This window comes from Oryctolagus cuniculus, chromosome 1 (genome assembly GCF_964237555.1).
Source record: "Oryctolagus cuniculus chromosome 1, mOryCun1.1, whole genome shotgun sequence".
In the NCBI taxonomy this organism is placed as follows: domain Eukaryota; kingdom Metazoa; phylum Chordata; class Mammalia; order Lagomorpha; family Leporidae; genus Oryctolagus; species Oryctolagus cuniculus.
Window position 1 is genome coordinate 159,812,742 of NC_091432.1, and position 20,632 is coordinate 159,833,373.

The 20,632-nt window shown below is 47.0% G+C and overlaps 1 protein-coding gene across 20 annotated transcripts in view; it reads left to right on the forward strand.

The window, feature by feature from the left end:
• Positions 1 to 20,632, forward strand: part of TRPM3 (transient receptor potential cation channel subfamily M member 3) — a 1,025,749-nt gene that overhangs the window by 926,019 nt on the left and 79,098 nt on the right. For all 20 annotated transcript variants that reach the window (XM_070050833.1, XM_070050835.1, XM_051858588.2 and 17 more), the window contains 5 exons: positions 204 to 432; positions 2,821 to 2,988; positions 7,283 to 7,423; positions 15,234 to 15,362; positions 20,124 to 20,375. In XM_070050833.1, the coding sequence (XP_069906934.1) occupies positions 204 to 432; positions 2,821 to 2,988; positions 7,283 to 7,423; positions 15,234 to 15,362; positions 20,124 to 20,375 (919 nt within the window). The remainder of the gene's footprint in view (positions 1 to 203; positions 433 to 2,820; positions 2,989 to 7,282; positions 7,424 to 15,233; positions 15,363 to 20,123; positions 20,376 to 20,632) is intronic.

The following is a 20,632-nucleotide window of genomic DNA, read 5'->3' on the forward strand; positions in this document are numbered from 1 at the left end:
ACTGACATCTCCACTTCTGAGTATGGTATCTGGCACACAGTAGATGCTTAGTGGATGTGACTAGAGGAACTTAAGCACAGACCAGACCCCATATGAAACAGTTACTCCACATCAACCGCATTTGTGACTGGCAGTGGGTGCTTGCCTTTCTCACCTAAGTCTCCCACTTGACCTGAAGGACTCTTATGCCCTTTTCCTTTCAGGGACTTTGGCCAGCTGGCAGTGGAGCTCTTGGATCAGTCCTACAAGCAGGATGAGCAGCTGGCCATGAAACTGCTGACGTATGAGTTAAAGAATTGGAGCAATGCCACGTGCCTGCAGCTCGCGGTGGCTGCCAAGCACCGTGACTTCATTGCCCACACATGCAGCCAGATGCTGCTCACCGACATGTGGATGGGCCGGCTCCGCATGCGCAAGAACTCGGGCCTCAAGGTCAGTGCACCCAAGAAGGCCCTGTTGGCTATGAGGGCCAGTGGGTTGGTTGGAGTTTGCCAAGCCAAATCTGCAGTGAGATGGGACATTCTCTATCTCAGGAGGATGATGCTAAATCCTAACTCCCATCAGACTCTCCTGTCTGGTGGTTTTGTGTGTGTGTGTGTGTTTGTGTGTGTGTGTGTGTATATATATATATATATATATATATGGAGAGAGATATATGCACTGCAATCTCTCCCCCAACCCCCAAGTCCTGTTGAACCAGAATATCTAAACATGGGGCCCAAACAATATTTTTCAGAACACTGTGATGGTTATGCCCAGGTACCTGTGCAGTGGCATAAGCCATGCTGAACCAGGAGCCCAAACCTGGTTAGCTCTGCATGCAGTGGCAGCCTGAAGTCCCTGGCGTTGTTCCTGGCATCATGTCATACAGACCCTGGGTCTCAACAAATATGCTTGAGAAATTTTCAAATTATTAAAATAGGACGCTTACATATAAAGACATTGCTCTATAATCCTAATGTACTCGTAAATGAAGAAAAGCAAGTGACAGCCCAGTCTATGTAACTTAAGCCCATTTTTTGAAGGTATAAATTATAGAGTTTTATCTGCATAAAATGTTTAAAAAGAAAGAAAACAGGAAGGACACAATAAATTATTTGTGGTGATTTTCTCTTCAGGGTTGAGTAGATAAGTGTTTTTAAGAGAAGTAGCATGGTGGGTAGCTTTTGCTTTCTTACAATTTTGTCAATGTTTTTCAAGGAAAATGTTGAATTGAAATAAATAAAAGGAGAGAAAAAAAATGGAAGATAGAGGAAAGAATGTGGAGGGTTGGTTTTATTTTCAGTTTTGCAATTTTAGTTTCTTTTTGAAAATGGTTATGTACTTACAGTGTACAACATGATATTTTAATATGCTTATACATAGTGAAATGATTGCCATAAATCAAACAAGTGAACATAACCATCATCTCACATGGTTAATCTTGTGTGTGTGTGTGTGTGTGTGTGTGTGTGGTAAAGGTCCCGAAAGTCTACACTTATAGTAAGTTTCCTGTATACAGTATTATAACTGTCATCCTCATGCTATCCATTACATCTCCAGACTCAGTCATTGCCTGTTCTGCAGAACATCGTCACTTGGACCTACAGATGTCCATTTGCTTTCTCCCTCTGGTGACCACTGTTTTATTGGATGTCACCCCTCCCTTCCTTCCCCTTCCTGTGAACTCTGGGCCCAGAGCCACGGAAGGAGTCCATGAACTGGTCATGGGTGTTCCGTGGCTGCACTGCTGGTGACCTCCAAGCCTGCATGCAAGAGCCAAGGAGGCTTTGGCCTCTGAGGACAAGGTGTCGCATCTCAGGACGCCAGAGCCTTCCCAGGCCTGCCAGAATTCAGGGTCCCTTTTTCCTTCCTTGACTGCTCCTGAGTCTCTGATATTTAAGCATGAGCTGTCCCTGCCTCTATCCCTGAGTTTTTCTGAGCCTTTGGTAGCTCTCTTAGGCCTTCACCTTATGTAAGTTTCCTCAGCAAAATTCATCTTCAGAAGCCTGGGTCCCAGACCCGTTGTAGGTCTGAGAGAAGAAATGGGAGAAGACTTGGGGAACACGAGTCAGGTGTCAGCTCTGTCACTGAGAAATGCACTTGTTCCCTGGTACGGGAGACACAGGTGAGGGCGATCATGCCCTCATGTCTAGGACCCTCACAGAGACAGGTGCTCACAGTGTTGGCAATGAGGCAATGGGCTGGCCCCTCCTGGGGCATTCTTGCAAGAAGATGCTCTCAATGAATACATAGCCCACTGGGATGTAGAGATGCAGGTGTGTGTGCATGCGTGTGTTTGTCGAATTACTCAAAAATGCCAGGGGAATGCTCTACAATGAATAAATGCTTTCTTATGTGAACTTTCTCAAGGTCAATTTAGGACAGAATTTTTTTTCTTTACAGAGATAGTCGGAGAACACATAATCAACTCCACTTGACAAGTTAGCAAATAAATGCCAGTGGATTTCTCACAATCAAGTTCTGTCTAATGGCTAAATGAAAATCTTGATTCTTTCCCATTTTTGCCTTAGATATGGTCTCACTTTTTCCTCAGTTTCCCCCATGCAAAGTGGTTGTTAACTGAATAAGATGTATTTTGGCAAAATGCTGTATGTCATCAAACATTAGGCTGAGCCACAGTACTTCCCATATGGATGAAAGGACCCTCTTAGCATCAGTGTGTTTAACTATGGAGACATCTAGGTCCCTGCAGATGGCACACAACACACACACACACACACACACACACACACAACCAGGCTCCCTGATTTCTAAACAACCACCCTAATATTAATCCTTTGAATGTGATTATTATTATTATCATTGTTATTACTTTAGGTAATTCTGGGAATTCTACTTCCTCCTTCAATTCTCAGCTTGGAGTTCAAGAACAAAGATGACATGCCCTACATGACTCAGGCTCAGGAAATCCATCTCCAAGAGAAGGAGCCAGAAGAACCAGAGAAGCCCACGAAGGAAAAAGATGAAGAGGACATGGAACTGACAGTAAGGGAAAACTGCAGTTGTTCTCCCTAGGGAGAGTCCTTAATGCACTTGTCTCACAGATGTGAACGCAGGTGCAGTAATTGCCGACGTCAGGCAGCCCTTCCCTCGGCTCCCGCCAGGTTAAATCCTGGGGTGCTTTCTTTTGAGAATGAAGAGTGGGATATTGTAAGTGTCTCTCTGTGCACAAATAACATGACTGTAAGACTCAACTGTATGTGAACCCGTTAGCCAGCCAGTGGTGCAGGACAAACCAGTGAAATCCAAAAAAAGCAAGGCACCCTACATTTTCCAAACAAAGCTTTTCTCGGCAACCAGACCATGCGGCAGTCTTTGCACACCGGGAGGGAAGGGGAATCCAGGATTGAGGAGCAGCCAGCCTCACTGAGCTGGAACCATTCTGCTGATCAGAGGCTAAGCTGGTGTCTGTCTTCAGGGTCAGGATCACAAATACAGCACTAATTGAATTTGGGGTTTTGTATGGAAGGCTTTTATTAGCTCTTCCTCGTGTAATTATAGGACATGAATGCTTTGTTCTGCAGAAAGAATGGGGCAGCTGGGCATGGGACAGCTTCCCACAAGCCCCGCCTGAACAGTGTGACTGCCGCTGGCTTGCATCCAAGAGCTAAAAATATCACACACTCTTAAAGGGACAAACAAGTTTCATAGCTCGAGAGACATTAAGCAACAATCCCATAAGGACTTTCTTGATACACTTTTCCCTCCTTCACCACCCTGGCCAGTGACCTTTGCTGAGATGACCCAGAAGAAGCTATAAAGGGAAAAAACAAAAATTGATTTTGCTCAGGTGACAATAGACCTTTGTATTATCTTCCTAGTGGGACCACTGTGCGAATTATTTTTCCTGCAGATAAATAATCTTTCCCACCAGTAGGGCCTTCCTAAAGATCTATTAGCAGGCACAATCCCAGACTCACTGAATGAAAAGCCAACTTTTTCTTGTTTGGGAATACTTATCACAGTTTCTAGAAGAGTCTGCTCACTTCTGTGATAGGATCAGAGACTGTCTTCCCTGAGATTCAACCACAGTTTTGGCCTCTGAACCCATGCACAAATAGGAAATATTTTAATCATTAGCAGAAACATTTGTAGTGATGACATCAAATCTTTAATGAACATTTTGGCAAAGGGGTAAACTGTGTGCTGTGGAGCCAGGATCCTGCCCCATTACTACTTGCTATACAGTTCCATAACCTCTCACATGTGAATAATAACCACACTTGTTGTTGCCTGGTTTCAAAAATATGCAAGGACATTACTCAGACTGACAACTGGAACACCATAATCATTGAAAAATATCCATTTATGTTGTTATTGTAGCACTATAGTGCTATACACACTTACTATGAAATCTTCACAAAAGTCTCCTAAGGTAGGCACTACTGCTACCCCCATATTCTACCCAAAGAAGCAGGAAGTCAGGTTAATGCCCAAGGTTACCCAGAAACCTGGCTACAAAACTAGGAGTACAACCCAGATCTATAGATCCCACTGGTCATACTTTCAGCCAGTAGATTATGGGGGAGAATCTCTTCCCAGCCTCATATGTAGGTGCTCACCTGATTTGGTCCACCACACAACAGACAGAAACCAAAAGTGACGCACAGGCCTCCTAGGTCAAGTGTGGTGTGACGCTGACATCAGCACACATCCTAGGAAGGAGCCAGAAGCTGAGTCAGCATTTTCTCCAGTTAGGACTCAGGGAAGACAACAGAGGGAGGTAGATTCCCTGCTCGGTCCAGAGCGCTTGAGAACCTGCCCCTTCAAGAAGCCACCGTGAAAGATGCATTTCCAGACGGAGAGCAAAACCTGCTTGCCAGAGAAGAGATCCCAGCATATTTTAGTGATAACCCAAGTAAAGGACAGAGCAATCGCATTGCTGCATGAGCTTATTCTGCCCCAGCAGGCACAAGAGAGAGAAGGAAGGGGCTTGTGGGCTGGCAAACTCGAGATGGGGCAGTTGTCTCTAACGTGGAGGCTCCTTTGTCACTGATGGCAACCTGGGTCTCTGCCTGGGTACAGGTCAGTGGACTCTCTGGAGAGTGTGGCTTGGGGATACCTCCACTGCTTTCAGAGGACAATATTTGAGCTTCTGTGTTAAACCCACATATCTGGTCTCAGAATGGGACACTTTCCATTGACTCTTACAAAGCTACACATAAAGATCAACTTCCACTCACTCCATCTTCACAGGCCTGGGTAGCTTAGTTCACCTCAAAGGATCTTCCTCACCTTGACATCTGGGTCCAGACAGCCAATATCCTCAAAACCATATTGTATGGTTTTATCTCTATTTGACCCTGTTAAAGTCTGATTTAAGGAAAGTCAAAGAAAATGTTTGCTTATGGAGAAAAAAATAAACAAAATCAGCAAGTTATGCTGCCTAGGCTGGAATTAATGAAATGTCAAAAATGCTTTACTTCAATCCAAGCCTTTCACAAATGCAATCCCTCTGGAATATATCTGAATGATAAAGGCAAAAAGGTTTCTCTGATGTTGATTTTATTTTGCCTATGTTGTCTTGTAAATGTCTCCACATTGCAGTTTGCCTAATAAAGACCTAACATGAGCAATGGCAGGGCACACTAAAGTTCTCTCAGGAGAGCCAGCATCCCTCAAGGTTACCCCAAGAGGCCACTCTCCAAGATGCCTTTACTTCCATATCATTGTGCCACCAAATGGTACTATATAATCAAGCAAATAAACAAGCAGACCAAAAGCAGGATAATTGTGTTACAAAAATTCTAAGTTACAAAAGGAAAAATGCCATGGAGCTCAGAGTTTGCAGAAATCAGTCATCAATATTTATAGAGCTTTATTGCTCTCTGGTGTGCCATAGCCATCATGAAAACTGACTCAGCTCACCGATCAGAGGCCTTAGGACAAAATCTTACCTATTCATTAACTCAAAGCACCTACAAAGGAATGGAAGCTACCTTCTCCAGAAATCCTATTGGTAAATCATTTGTGAGTGTTACTTATTGGAAAAAATGGTTATTTGAGGTAGTGAACCAAACAGTTGAAACTAGGATTTGTACATTTTAGGTAAGGTGGTTTAAAACCAGAATTCTCTGATAGTTGTCTTATTCTCTTAATGTCCTATTCTCAACTTCAAGATAAACTTCAATGATTTCTATAATTAGGTTTCTCAACTTTAAACTCATATTTCCAATACTCCATCTTGTCCCAAATCCATCTCAGTTCTGAGCAATTGAAGTGTGTATTTACCAAGCACTAAGTGCCAGATGCTAGTTGATTCATAGACCAGTTCTTATAGTAAGGCCTCTTATCAACCCCCACTTAACAAGTTAAGAAGTCTCAGAGAAGTTAAAAAAAAAAAAAAAAACGCTTGTCTTCAGTGCCTGAGTCTCGTTCTGTGACCTGGGACTCAGTCCCCGATCTTAGTCCCCCAAAGCGTGGAACTCTTCATCATCAGAATCTTCAGCCACATTTGGGGCATCCTGTCACTCACTACCCAGACAGGCGTGTGTCTGCCTGTTCTCAAATTCTGTCTTTTTCAGATGTTAAGTCATTACTGTTGTCATGATTGGAAAGGAAGTAATCGCATCCTTAGCGATATCTCCAAACAGCCCAGCCCAGGCTTGGCTAGAATCCTTGCCCTAGTCCCACATGCTTGCAGAGGAAGGCAGTGTACCTGGGAGTTGCCATAAAACTCATACCAGCAGGAATTTAGATTTACAAGGCTTAAATGAGGGAACCAAGGCACATGCCTAAAGGCTGAGGAGTTGGCCCTAACCTAACAAAGCTCTAGGCACTGCCCTTGACTTGCATCTTGAATATTCCCCACCTTTGGATAAAGTAGCTACTCCAGTTCAATTTGCCTTTGACCTACAAGACATTAGTATAAATAGAGACAGAATTTGAAGCCAGGTCTAGTCTGTCTCAGAAAATAAGAGATAGAGAGAATGAGGAGGAGGAGGGAGGGAGGGGAGAGAGAGAGAATTCCTTTCTTCCTCTTGGAGATCTTTCACCTACATCTTCCAGACATCTTATGGTAGACAGGAAGACAATGATCAAGAAATATCCCAACATCTTCCATCCCAGACAAGGGCTATATCCACGGATTCTGTGTGTAGTGCAAATGTATACTTAGGGGAGGTACAACATGTAAATCTGCGGAGGCCTTTCTTAGTTTCTTAGGTTCCTTCAGGTCTGAAGTTCTGTGAGCATCCTTCCCTCATCTATAAGATGAGTGCAGTAAAGGACATGCTGCCCAGAGCCCTGCCACAGTGCTCTCCTTTCTCTTCCTCTGCAGGCAATGTTGGGACGAAACAATGGAGAGTCCTCCAGGAAGAAGGATGAAGAAGAAGTTCAGAGCAGGCACCGCTTAATTCCCCTGGGCAGAAAAATTTATGAATTCTACAACGCACCTATCGTGAAGTTCTGGTTCTACACTGTAAGCTTCTTTCCTTTTCTCCTTCCTAATGGATGGCCACGAGATACCCTCTGTCCATTTTTCATGCACCTCTGTGGGTATCTCTGAGTCATAACTACCACCCACAGGAATGATGCCTCCATGACCTTGCTTTTCCAATAGTTTTGCAAGATTTGCATAGTTTGTTAGGCAGCTTCCACAGCTTCTTCACAGCACATAAAGGAAATGATAAAAGTGAAAAGTAATAGAAATAGAGGTGAGATGAATATGAGTCTAGTCTAGCAGGAAAAGAGTTGCCCCCCCTTTCCAAACTCTTTCCTGCTATGGATGGATTAGCACTAGGTCAGCATTGCTGTTTTAGATGCCCGTACTGGCTTTGAGAGTAATGACTGCAGAGGGTACAGAAGTGACACTCCTAGGAAGGGTAGCATGGGTGTATAACTACTCCCTACCTGCAAGCAGCAGTAGACCACCTTCCTTGCTCTGACCCACTAAACAACACACAAACCAAAGCAGTGGCAGATACTCAAAACAACTTACCAATACAGCCAGTATTGTGCAGTGTGCACACTCTACAAACATTTTCTGTCTGCAAATGATGGGTTGACCCTGAAATATCTTCCTGATATGACAGAAAGGGCTCAAGTGCTTGCTTTCCACTTCTATTCTTCAATGATATTTGCTGTTTAAGGTGAGCTTTGGGCCCAGGTCACCTTCCATCCCCTCGAGCCATGGGGGAATTGTGCCAGGCAGATCGTGCATCTGTATTTTTAGCCTTTTTCACAACAAACTGTGCAGCAGTCATTTGAGGCAGCCACAGGACCATCGGATCTGAGGCCAAGATAACTCAAATTACCAGATGAGGTGCATTTTGTGTGGTCCTCCAGGCTAACACTTGACACTGGCTTAAAAGCAAGGTTTCGCAACACCAGCACTCTGGACAGGACAATTCTTTGCATGTGACTGTCACCTACATGTAGCGCATTCAGCAGTACCCCTGCCCCTATCACAAGATGCCAGTAGCACTCTCTCCCCGACAAGTTTAACAACCAAAGTGTCCCAAATACTGCCAAGTGTCCCCTTGGAGAATACAATTTCTACCAGTTGAAAACTACCTCTTTAAAGTATTGATCACATTATACAGTGTGTAACTGTACACATGTATTGAAATGGAACACTGTGCCATACAACTGGCACCTTCCCACTTTCAAATATATTATAAAAACAAATAGTAATAATAAAGTATGGTCCTGAAAGGAGATAGGGTATTTCCATAATACAAGTTTTTTCACTGAAGTGTAATTAAAATCTATCAATTAGAAAAAGAAAAAAAATTTTCTCTTCCCTCCCCAAAACAACTAAAGCATGCAAAAATCACTTCTCTTTGTAGATTCATACAGATCTATATTACTTTTACTTTACAGAAAACACCTTAGTAGCAGCAAGCATGAACTTTGGAACCAGACAGGTTAGGTTGTTCTGAGCCCATCTGAGCCTTACTATTGTGTGCCTTCCAGCCAGTTACTCTCCCATGCTGTCCCCAGTTAGCTCAAAGTAGGGATAATAAGTGCCTACTTTGTAGACTTCAGTGAAAATTAAATATGTTAAAACATGTAAGGCACTCAGGACAGTGCCTGAACATGTCAACACTGTGTAGCTACAACTGCTTTCCTGGGCTAGTTACACTGCACAGTAATAATCAGCGTCATATTCATCCATCAACTCAACAACATCATGTATTGAGCACCCAATAATATTGGAAGGAATATTCTCCCTAATCCTAACATCAAGTTTATCAGAATAACATTTGTAATGCCATTTTACACCAGGGCCAGACCTTTCATGCTACAACGCTTTGATTGTCTCAACCTGGAATAGGTCTTAGCAAACTCCAGCCTACTGCCTGTTATTGTAGCCTGCAAACTAAGAATTTTACATTTTTTACATTTTTTAAAGGATTGAAATAAAATCTTTTAAAAGTATACTTTATGACACATGAATGTTACATAAAATTCAAATTTCAGTGCCCATAAATAAAGTTTTATTGGCTCACAGCCAAACTCATTTGTTTCCCCATAGTCCAGCTGCTTGCTTTTATGCTACTACAGTAGAGTTGATTCACAGCTATAGGGACCATCTGGCTCGTGAAGCCTTAAAAATAAAGCAGAGCCCTGGCACAATAAGTTTGCAGAGCATAAAAGAAACCAGAAGTCATGGTTCCAAGAACTGGCACTTGTATGAATGGAGAACTCACCTCTGTCATCCTTCAAAGGCATCCCTGTTTTCATTCCAGCTCTGAGTTCGGTGTCATAGTAATGGTGTCTCCCTTGCGGCCCCTAACTCCCCATTTACTTATCTGAGGCAATGGGTAGCCAAGAACAGCCTTAAATCCCAACTTCACTCTGTAGCCAGTCATTCTCAGCCTTGCCACACACTGGAATAACATGGGGAGATTGAAGTAGCGCACTAACACCTGGGTGGCACTTCCAGGGGGTTAGTGTCCTGGGTGTGAGGTCCAGCCACTGGTGTTGTTTCTAGCAAAGCTGTCCAGGTGACTGTAATGAGCAGTCAGGGAGGGAACCACCACTCTAGATAGTGTTCAACTTTTTAGCCCAATATTTTTAATACTTCTATGATGATAAGGAGTTGTATTGGTAGTGAAAATTCCTGGCCCCATCATAGATCCAGGGAATCAAACCTCCAGGAAGGAGCCTGAGAAGACTTTGTGTTGAACAAGCTCCCAGGTGAGTCCAATGATTAGAGAAGCTTGGGACAGTATGTAAGCTCTGCTTACATAGTTTGCAGCAGGTGAAATGATGCTCAGGTATCCATGTTCATGTATCAACAAGGTTCAGGCTTCAAGGAAGTGGAATGGAGGTGAGGTGTGTCAGTGTTTGAAATCCCCAGTGATGCATAATAAAATTCAAGTTTAGGATGAAGATCCCATGTGCTCTGGGTCTTATTCTTCTCTGTGTTTCTGATCCTGATACCCTACAATGCCCCCTTTCTCTTGCAAGGTTCCAAAAGGCAGTACACGTCTTCCATTTCATACAATCTCATCTCTTCATCTTAGCAAGTTTCCCAGGGAACAGGTTGGGTCCTTTTTGTTCCAAGAAGAAGGCGGCAGGAAGCCAATTGGCTCCCACACCCTGCTTCTGTTGAGAGCTGCTTTCAAGTGTCCAGCTGGAGAGGATTCAGACTCAAGGTGCGCAGAGGCCACAGGTCAGAGGACACAGCGTGCACCCTGGGTCTCCCCAGCAGTGACAGACTCTTCTCTCTGTAAGACCATCTGCCCCCTTTTCTCTCCCGAGGTAGCAGAAGGCCTGGGAAGAAGTCAGGAATAGCATGGCCCCACCAGGGATCCACAGCAAACTGTGGCAGGCTTTGGTCCTTGTGTTTGATAGTTTAAGAAACATGCATCTTGGTTAATGGAAACTGTAAAAAAGAACACATAAGCAAATAAAACACAAATTATTATAGGATGCCCACTGACTAAATTAAGAATCAAGGTTATATTTCTGTTCAAAAGCTTTGATGTTCTACACATAGCTTGTTAAAACTTATAGAATACATATACACATATGCACAAAAGGGGTCTTCAAAAGTTCATGGAAAATGTGTATTATGAAAAAAACTATGCATGAATTTTAAATTCTTTTGCCTCAAAATAAGCTACTAATTCCATTTTCTCTGGAATATTTGAATTAGCATCTTACACATACACACATAACATATGTTGTGTGAAGATAATCTGCAATGAGGCTGCATGAATGTTGGTAAATGCTAAAATAGGTCACTTCAAGGACAACAGCCAGTCGTCTATTGTGCCATTTAAACATAGTTAATGCTCTATTTCCAGATGTCTATATTTCGGGATTATAGCTTGACTATGGGAAAAGTTCACTTTATAGTAACTGATTTCAAGGACAGGAGCTAAAATGGATGAAAGTGGTGGAAACAAACAATAATGAAGACAAAAAGAGGAGAGGTATGAACAGTTCATGGGGGATCAAAGGGAAACAGGACAGAAGTAAGAGGGATAAAAAGAATAACAGAGGGCCCAGCGCTGTGGCGTGGTAGGCTAGGCCTCCACCTGTAGTGCCGGCATCCCGTATGGGCACAAGTTCAAGTTTCAGCTACTCCACTTCTGACCCATGTTTCTGCTGTGGCATGAGAAAGCAGTGGAAGATGGTCCAAGTTCTTGGGCCCCTGCACACATGTGGGAGACTTGGAAGAAGATCCTGGCTCCTGGCTGTGGATCAGCCATCTGGGAAGTGAACCAGTGGATGGAAGACCTTTCTCTCTGCCTCTCCCTCTGTCTGTAACTCTACCTCTCAAATAAATAAAGAGAATCTTTAAAAAAAAAAAAAAGAGGAATAGAAGAAGCATCTTGAAAAAAAGAGGTTGACTATTATTAGCCAACATTCATTGGGCCTCTACAATGGGTTAGGAGAGATAGATAATGATTGATAGATAGGCAGACACATGGAGGGAGATGGCTCATTAGATAGAAGATAGACATAGATAGAAACAGACAAATGATAGCTAGGGATCAGTAGAAAGATAAGATGATTGATGGATAAACAGATGATAGATTGATAGATAGATATAGACAGCTAGATGACTGATAGCTGATAGGCAGGATGGATAGATGATAGATTAGATAGATAGATAGATAGATGAACAGAGAGAGAGAGAGATACATCCCAAATTCTTCCAAAGGCCCTATGGGGTAAGTAGCGATGATCTCTGCAGTGTGCAGGGACAGATTTAAGTGACCACAGGATGACACAGCTAGTATGTACATGAGCCTGGATTTAAATCCAAGTTTCTTTTCTTTTTTTTTTTTTTTTTTTTTTTTTTTTTTTTTTTTTTTTGGACAGGCAGAGTTAGACAGTGAGAGAGAGAGACAGAGAGAAAGGTCTTCCTTCCATTGGTTCACCCACTCAAATGGCCGCTATGGCCAGCGCACTGCACTGATGCAAAGCCAGGAGCCAGGTGCTTCCTCCTGGTCTCCCATGTGGGTGCAGGACCCAAGCACTTGGGCCATTCTCCACTGCCTTCCCAGGCCACAGCAGAGAGCTGGACTGGAAGAGGAGCAACCAGGACTAGAACCCGGTGCCCATATGGGGTGCCAGCACCGCAGGCGGAGGATTAACCAAGTGAACCATGGCACCAGCCCCTAAATCCAAGTTTCACTGACCTCTATGCCTGCCTCCCTTCCAGCCACACAAGGCATGTATTCAGAGGATAGCCATCAGGTTAGAGGACTTGTGCACTGAAGTGCAGAGGAATTGTGTGTCACTGAGACTACAGGTGACAAGATAATGCTTTGGAGTGTTTTGCAGTTAACTGGGTCAAGTGATAAAAACCCAGCAGTTAACAAGATTCATAACAGATGGACATTGTGTCACAAAAGATGAAGCCTCCCCTTGGGAAGTCCACATCCCATTCCAGAGTGCCTGGTAGTTCAGGTCCCAGCTACTCTGCTTCTGATCCAGCTCCTTGCTAATGCACCTGGGAGGCAGCCAGTAATGACGCAAGTACTTGGGCTCCAGCCATTCACATAGGAGACCTGGATGGAGTTCTGGGCTTCTGGCTTGGGCCTGGCCCAACCCTAGCTCTTAGAGTCATTTGCTAGTGAACCAGGGGATGCAAGATATCTGCTCTCCCTGCTCCATGCTTGCCCCCTCCTTCTGTCACTCTGCCTGGCAAACCTAAATACATGAGTATACTTTAAAAAGAGATTTATTTCCCCCTTGAAGCAATGGAATTTGATCCAACAAAGAGAAAGAAACAATGAGGAAGAGAGAAGGTCTCCAAATCAGAAGGAGGCAGAGAGTGCATTTTAGAGTTGGAACCACTGATTTTATTTATTTATTTTTTTGCATTTTATAAAGCGCAATACTCACAGTGACTAGAGGGTAAATGCAGCATATTATAATGGTAAAAAGAAAACATATGGACCAAGTCATATTTTGAACTGATTTTTTAATCTATTTATTTGAAAGGCAGAGTTAGAGAGAGAGAAAGAGAATCTTTCATCCATTGGTTCGCTCCCCAAATGGCTGTAACAGGCAGGGCTGGGCCAGGTCAAAATTAGGAGCCAGAAACTTCCTCTGAGTCTCCCATATGGCTGTCAGGGGTCAAAGCACTCGGATCATCTTCTGCTGCTTTCTCAGGTACATTAGCAGGGAGCTGGGTCAGCGGTGGAGCATCCAGGACTTAAATTGGGGCCCAGATGACAGTACCAGTGGTGGCTTAACCAGCTGCACCACAACACCAGCCCCCTGAACTGATTTTTACACAATGCCCTACATGATTGTATGTGAAGTCTTTCAGGAGAGGTTTTCACGATGTGTTCATGATCTTGAAGGTAGAGAGGGGTGGGAACCCATTCATGGATTGAAATGACAGTGGGCAGGGAGTGTGCAAGGGAAAAGCACTCAGGTGGAGTGGCAGCCCCACCCTCAGCGTCTGTATAACTTCGCTGTAGTGATCTTCCTGCTTGCGAATGCAATCCATGCTCTCATTGAACTCTGATGGATTTTTATCCTTTAAGAGATGACAGAATTATTTGCCACAGTTGTATGCAAATGAGGTCTCAGAAATAACTTTGACTCATATTAACAATCTATTAATCACTTATAAAAAAGGCGAGGGAGAGAGGGAGAAAGGGAAGAAAGAAAGGAGGGCAGGGCAGAGGGAGGGAGGGAGAGAAGGAGCCCCACTACTAGAGCGAGCAGTACCCCTAAGGATCTCCCAGTTAGGCTGCAGCTTCCGCCACCTTCTAAGCTTCCTCCACAGCCTGGAAATCACACAGTATCTCCAGAACCCTCGAGACCGCCACCCTTTTGCCCACACTGTGTCCTGTTCTTTGCTCTGCCTGTTCTGCCTCCTTGGAGTGCAGAATATTCAAGCAGACTCTGAGTCCTACTCACACTCCTGAGTCCCCTAAGGCCAGCAGCTTGAGGCACTGCCTAGAGTTGGACTTGTCTGCCATTTCCCTTCGGGTGCATTTTCTTACATAAAAGCCCTACCAGATTTCCTACTGAGCTTGACCAGATGGAATCTTCCAGTAACAGGCACCAAACCTGAACCCCGAGGGGTTTCTCACAGACATCAGCCAGTCAGCACAATTCAACCTCAAGGTGCTAGAGCCTCGTGGGAATTAAATCCCACTGCAGTCCATGCTGGGCCACACAGGTCCATTCCTTTGTATCAGTTGTTCTGTCTCTGGAATATTCCAGTTGGGGTAAGTGGTACCTTGCAAAAGAGGAACACCCTCCCAGGTCACGGGCAAGCCAGGCACTTCCAGGTGGGAGAAGAGGGAAAAAAATATTAACTCAGAAGTGAACTGGGCTTTGAGATGACACTGAGCTGCTCCTGTGCAGGCCTGACCAATTCCCAGGCATCACATGTATCTTCTTTCCCTCCTCACAGACATTTAATCTGCAAAAAATTCACTGGGCCGCCCAGTTCCGGACCTAAAGTGCATGCAGGAGCAAGAGCAGCCCGTGACACACCAGGGTCTCTTTTCAGCCAGGAAGACACAGGCAGCTGGGTCACTATGAAATCAAACGCTGCATCGCTGCATCGTGACACCTGGGTGCAAAGTCCTGGGGCCTCAGGAGCAGGGCGGCGGGGAAGGGGGCAACTGCCTTGCAAGTGATTTCCAGTACTGCTGTCTCTGTAAAATCCACTTGATAGGTTAGAGCTCCCATTTCGTGGTGAACGCCGTGTCCCGCCCACTGCCCCTGTGCGGCGGCCTTGCCCTGGGCCAGGGCTGCTGGGCCTCTGCAGACAGAGCACGTGTTGTGTTTCCTTGCAGCTGGCGTACATCGGCTACCTGATGCTCTTCAACTACATCGTGCTAGTGAAGATGGAGCGCTGGCCTTCCACGCAGGAGTGGATCGTCATCTCCTACATTTTCACCCTGGGCATCGAGAAGATGAGAGAGGTAACAGCTTTCAGGAAAGGAAACCTGAGAGAAATCTGCTGTGTGGCTACATCTGTGGATGAAGGGGGGACCAGGGCATCGAGGATCCTAATTAAGCCAGAAATTCCCTTCTCTGGTGCTGCTACAGGGCTGCTTTGTCCCCCCTTTGACAAGCCTGCAAGGGGGACATTTTTATAAAGTTGTCGGCTGATGAGTGCTGAGGATTTAGCCTATTTTCTGGGAATGTAACTACTGCCCCGAGCAACCCTCCAGTTTTGTTCAACACAATTCACATGCCTCTTCGGTCATCCCTATAAATGTGACTTTTTAAACGTTGCCACTTTCAATGCCCATTTCAACTCCTTACCCAGGGTCGCTGAATGCAGCCGTAATTCTCCAAATGTGTTTCAGCAACTTTAAGAGGTTCTCTGCTTGTGTGTATTGGTTTGATCCATCTCTGCTTTCCTCCCTCTCAACATTTACCATGCACCTGCTGGGTAGCAGCCACTGCACCAGCCCCAGGGGTCACAATGTGAAGCAAACACACTTGTAGCCCCTCCAGTTGGAGATACAGGGTCCACTTTGCTCCTGCCCAATCCCTATGGCTTACAAGAAACCATTAAAATGCCACCCCCATTCGATTTATGTGAAATCAAAGCCACCCTCCCAGACAACACTATTATTCAGTGCTATGAATAAATGAGCTATCAGGCCATGGGAAGACATGAGAACCCTTAGATGCAAATTACTAAGACAAAGAAGCCAGTGTAAAAAGGCTGCGTGCAGTTAGATTCCATAGCACATCCCGGAAAAAGCAAACTATGGAGACGGTTTAGGAGGGGCGAAAGATGTACTGGCAGAGCACAGAAGGTTTTTAGGGCAGGGAAAATGTGTGAGAGACGATACGAGTGGGTCCAGGTCACCATGCATTTGTCCAAACGTATGGAGCACAAAGCATCAAGAGTGAACCCCAGGTGCAGTATGGACCCTGGGTGATGATTGATGTGTCAGCATGAGTTCGGCAGGGGTGACCCAGGCACTACTCTGGCGGCGGACATTAGTAATGGCGCTGGCGATGCAGGGGGGCGTACGGGCAATCGCTGTGCTGTCCTCTTAGGAAAAAAAGAGGAAGAAGCAGTAGCTCTCCTAGGGCCTTCAGAGCCAGTGACACGGTTGTGATCAAGGCCGCGTCCACCAGAGGGCGCTGCAACCCCGCTCGACCCTCTCCACACACCTGAGAAAACCGCTGGGGGAGGCGGGAGTTTCCCTAGAACCGCAGTCAGTAGGAGGCGGCTTCTCCGCAGAAACCGCTGCGTGGCGCGTCGCCTGCGTCCTGCGGAGCGCAGGAACAAGCCCACTCGCCGTCCTTACAGAGTGGGAAAGTCGGTTAGGCGCCCCAGGGGGGCGGGGGAGGCTGCTACAAATCCACCGTGCCCTGGGCTGTGTTGTGAAGAAGAGTTAAAAAGTCCTTGCCGCCTTGGGGTCGAACTCTAGAACATTCTCCAGCAGGGAGTGCTGGAGCTGCAAGAAGACTCTTCCTTGTACCGAGACCCCGTCTCATGGCGGTTCGGTTTTGTCTTGTTACTCTGGGGGTTGTTATAACCGCGAGTCCTGGCTAGGGAGAGAGTACACGCCAGGCCCCCTTGGGAAGGGCCTGGATTTAAATACCGAACAACAGAAGGCCCTGCCTCGGTCCGGCTGCTTGTCTAGGTTCGGTTCGTCCCATTCACGGAGCCGGCTGCCTCTCGACGGGCGCTGTGGGTTTCCTGGTTGCAAACCGAAGCCCGGTCCTGAACTCGGTTCGCTGGGAACTGAGGCTGCTCCTGCGAGCGGCCCTGCGGCGGTGCCGGGCCCGCTGGCGCGCGCGTGAGGGAACGCCCAGGCGCGCATTCCGCCTCCGCCCCCGCCTCCGTGCGGAGCAGCGAAGGCCAGGCCTGGCGCGGGGCGCCTGGAGCCTCTCCAGGGACGGGGCTGGAAGAAGACAGGGAGCAGCCTGTCCTCCGCGGGCTGTTCTGCGGCGGGCTGCCAGGAACCTCCGGGCCCGAGATCGCGAGCCGCCAGGCGGCCCTCAGCGCTGGGCAGGGCCGGGCTTCCCGGGCTGGGGTCAGCAGGCGGGCAGCGGAAGCTGGGAGTGGGGGTGGGCGGGAGGGGGCACCTCGGGCCTCAGCTTTGCTGCGTCCCTGCCATCCGCACACGCGAGGTCCCCGCAACGCGGAAGAGCTCCAGACACACAAAGATGCCTTTGTGGCTGCCCTCGCACTCCCAGCACAGACTTCCGCCCCGAGTCACCACCCCAGCCCCAGGACCCGGGCTGCGGGCTGCGGCGTCTCGTCCCCAGCCCACGGTGAGCCTGTGACGCCAGGCCCACTTCCCAGGGCTGCGGCGAGTCTTCTGTACCCACGGCCTAGCGCAGAGAGGCAGGTTCAAACCCCGAGGGACCCAGCTCAGACCCACTCCCCTTCCTGCTCCCCTGTGAGGCTCCTCCGAGTCCCAGGGTGCTGGCCCTGGCCTGAGAGGGGCAGAGGAGGGTGAAGAGACAGACTCCCGACTCCTCCCTTCCGCTTCACCCCGAGCTGCTTGGCTTCGCTGGTCTTATTTTGTTTTGAATGCAGGGACTTCACCTCAGAAAGCCACTACTGAAAGACGGCTCTACTGGGCACTGTGGTTGGCAGCTTCAGGTGTAAAGAAAGGGTTAGGAAAGCTCCATGGCCCTACCACCCCCTCCCTGCTCACAGTAGAGTTTTGCCTCATTAAGGTGGAGGAGGGAGGGAGTGGGGAGAGCCACCGGGAAGAGAGCAGCTGCAGGGACTGCTGATGTGGTAGGCCGGAGGGTCCCCAACGGTGGGCACAGCATAACCTGCCTACTGCTTAGGAAGCTGAGCCCCCGTCCCCACCCAGGCCAGTGGATGGAGGCGGAGACACCGGGCCCCATCAGCCAGCCCTCCTAGGGATTCTCAAGCCTCCGAAGTTGAAGAAATCCTGGCCTGGGCCTTAGCCAGGGGACCAGAGGACGAGAACGAGGCAGCCAGATGGCTCCTGGCACCGTGTTCACTCTTCACGCCCCAGCCTGACTTACTGATACCCCCACCCCCTTTACTATTTCAGCCCCGCGTTTCAGTCATTACAGGAGCCATAAGGGTTGAAAACCGACTGCCGAAAGAGCTGTCCCAAGCCTTTTCTCTCTGCTCCTGTGTCACCCATCTCCAGAGCCGGGGAAATGGATGACAGCCATGCCTTATGGGAACCTCAGAGCTGCACACCGGGCATTGGAGAAGGTGGACCTGGGGCACAGCCTCACTAAGCTATGCTCCTGGCCCCTCGCCTCCTGGGATGGACCATGGGTGTACGTGGGTGTACAACCCCAGCTGGCTAGCTGTGCAGGTCCTAGAGCTTTGTGTGGCTTGATTTATCTCTAGGTCTAAGGTAAACCAGAACTGCCATCCAGCCGTCAGTAGGTGTCTGGTAACTGTGCAACAGTCAGTACTTATTGAGCGTCAGTTATGAAACAGGCCCGGGATGCAAAGGATCTGGCCTCGAAGTTTATAATCCAGTGACTATGGAAGGAAGGAAGAAACATACTCATATATACCTACATATACATACCCCATAAAGCTCGTGGAAATGCATATTATGAAAAAACTACACAAGAATTTCCAACCTTGCACCAAAATAAACTACTTTTAAATTCCATTTTCCATAAATACTTTGAAGTACCCTCATACACATAACAGAAGGCAATTTCCTATAGTGATCCAGACTTCAAAAATTAAAGAAATAGAAGTGGTACAGAGTGACTGGGGGCCATGGGGACTACTGCAGCCAACATGGCCAAAGAAGGGCATGCTAGGGTAAGAAGGAGCCAAGCTCAAAACTCTGGATGAAGAAAGTGCAAGTGGTCTGAGCCGAGGGCGGAAGACTTGTTATGCTTAAGGGCAGGCTTCTGTGGCTGCAGGGCAGAGCAGGGATGGTGGGGCGTGAAATGGGACCATGGGAAGGAGTTTGGAGTCTCTCTGTTCCTAACAGAAGCTGACAGGGAGTCTCAGTATGCAATCATCATTTGCTTTAGTTTCTGTTGTTCACTTGCCTCTCGGGTCTCTCCCTTTTTTTTTTTTTTAATTGAAGTATAATTTACCTGTAATGAACAATTTCTACAGAGACAGTTTGATGAGTCTTTACCTACACATGCAACCTCGTGATCACCATTCAGATGGTGGCATGGGTTTGTAAAGATCACTCCCTCTGCTTCTCGAAAGTGGACTGAAGGCAGCGGGCGATAATGATGTCAGGGTGGCAGTGAAAAGGCTGTGGGATCCGATGGGGTTCAGAATAGGGGGTGGCAGTGGAGGTGGCGAGAAGTGCTGGGTTTGCTAGTGTTTAATCGAGGTGATGGTGTTGTTGGTACAGAGGATGAGGGGTGTGAAAGAGAGGAAGGAAGGAGGGCTCTAGGTGAGTGTTCTGAGTAGCTCAGTGTGGCAGCCCTGCTGCCTGAAATGGCAGATTTTTGAGAAGATGTGCAGCATATTGGGAATCCATAGTTTCACAGCAAAAACCTCAGTCTATATCTTGGACTTGTAAGCCAGTGCAGAGAGTCAAACTAGGTGCTAATGTCTGCCTCCGAATATTTGCCCCTGGATCACCTTAGCTTAGCTTCATCATCCATTCACAGCATGCAGGTGTTCAAGTAGGCAAGCTCCAGATGTCAGCCACCAGCCCGGACACTCTGCGACGGGGCCGAACATAGAGACAGAGAGAAGTAAGCCCGTTCTCTCTTGTGCCCTGTAGATCCTGATGTCCGAGCCAGGGAAGCTGCTACAGAAGGTGAAGGTGTGGCTGCAGGAGTACTGGAACGTCACAGACCTCATCGCCATCCTCCTGTTCTCCGTCGGGATGATCCTACGTCTGCAAGACCAGCCCTTCAGGAGCGATGGGAGGGTCATCTACTGTGTGAACATCATCTATTGGTACATCCGTTTGCTGGACATCTTCGGCGTGAACAAGTACCTGGGCCCCTATGTAATGATGATTGGAAAAATGGTAAGCACAGTCCTCTGGTTCCATGGTATCAGTTCCTAGGGGAGGAGGAGGGGGAGGAGATTAGGAGGAACTAATAAACCTGGGCCTGCTGTCCAAATCTACATAATTGGACACCCTGGGGATGTTGTGTGTTCTCAATGCCTTTTGAGTGTTTAGGAGTTTGGCTGCATCTGTTTACAAAAATTGGAGAGTTTAATCATCAGTTACCCATTCACTTACAGAAGAAAGATAAAGATCACCTCTTTTGTGCCAGGCAC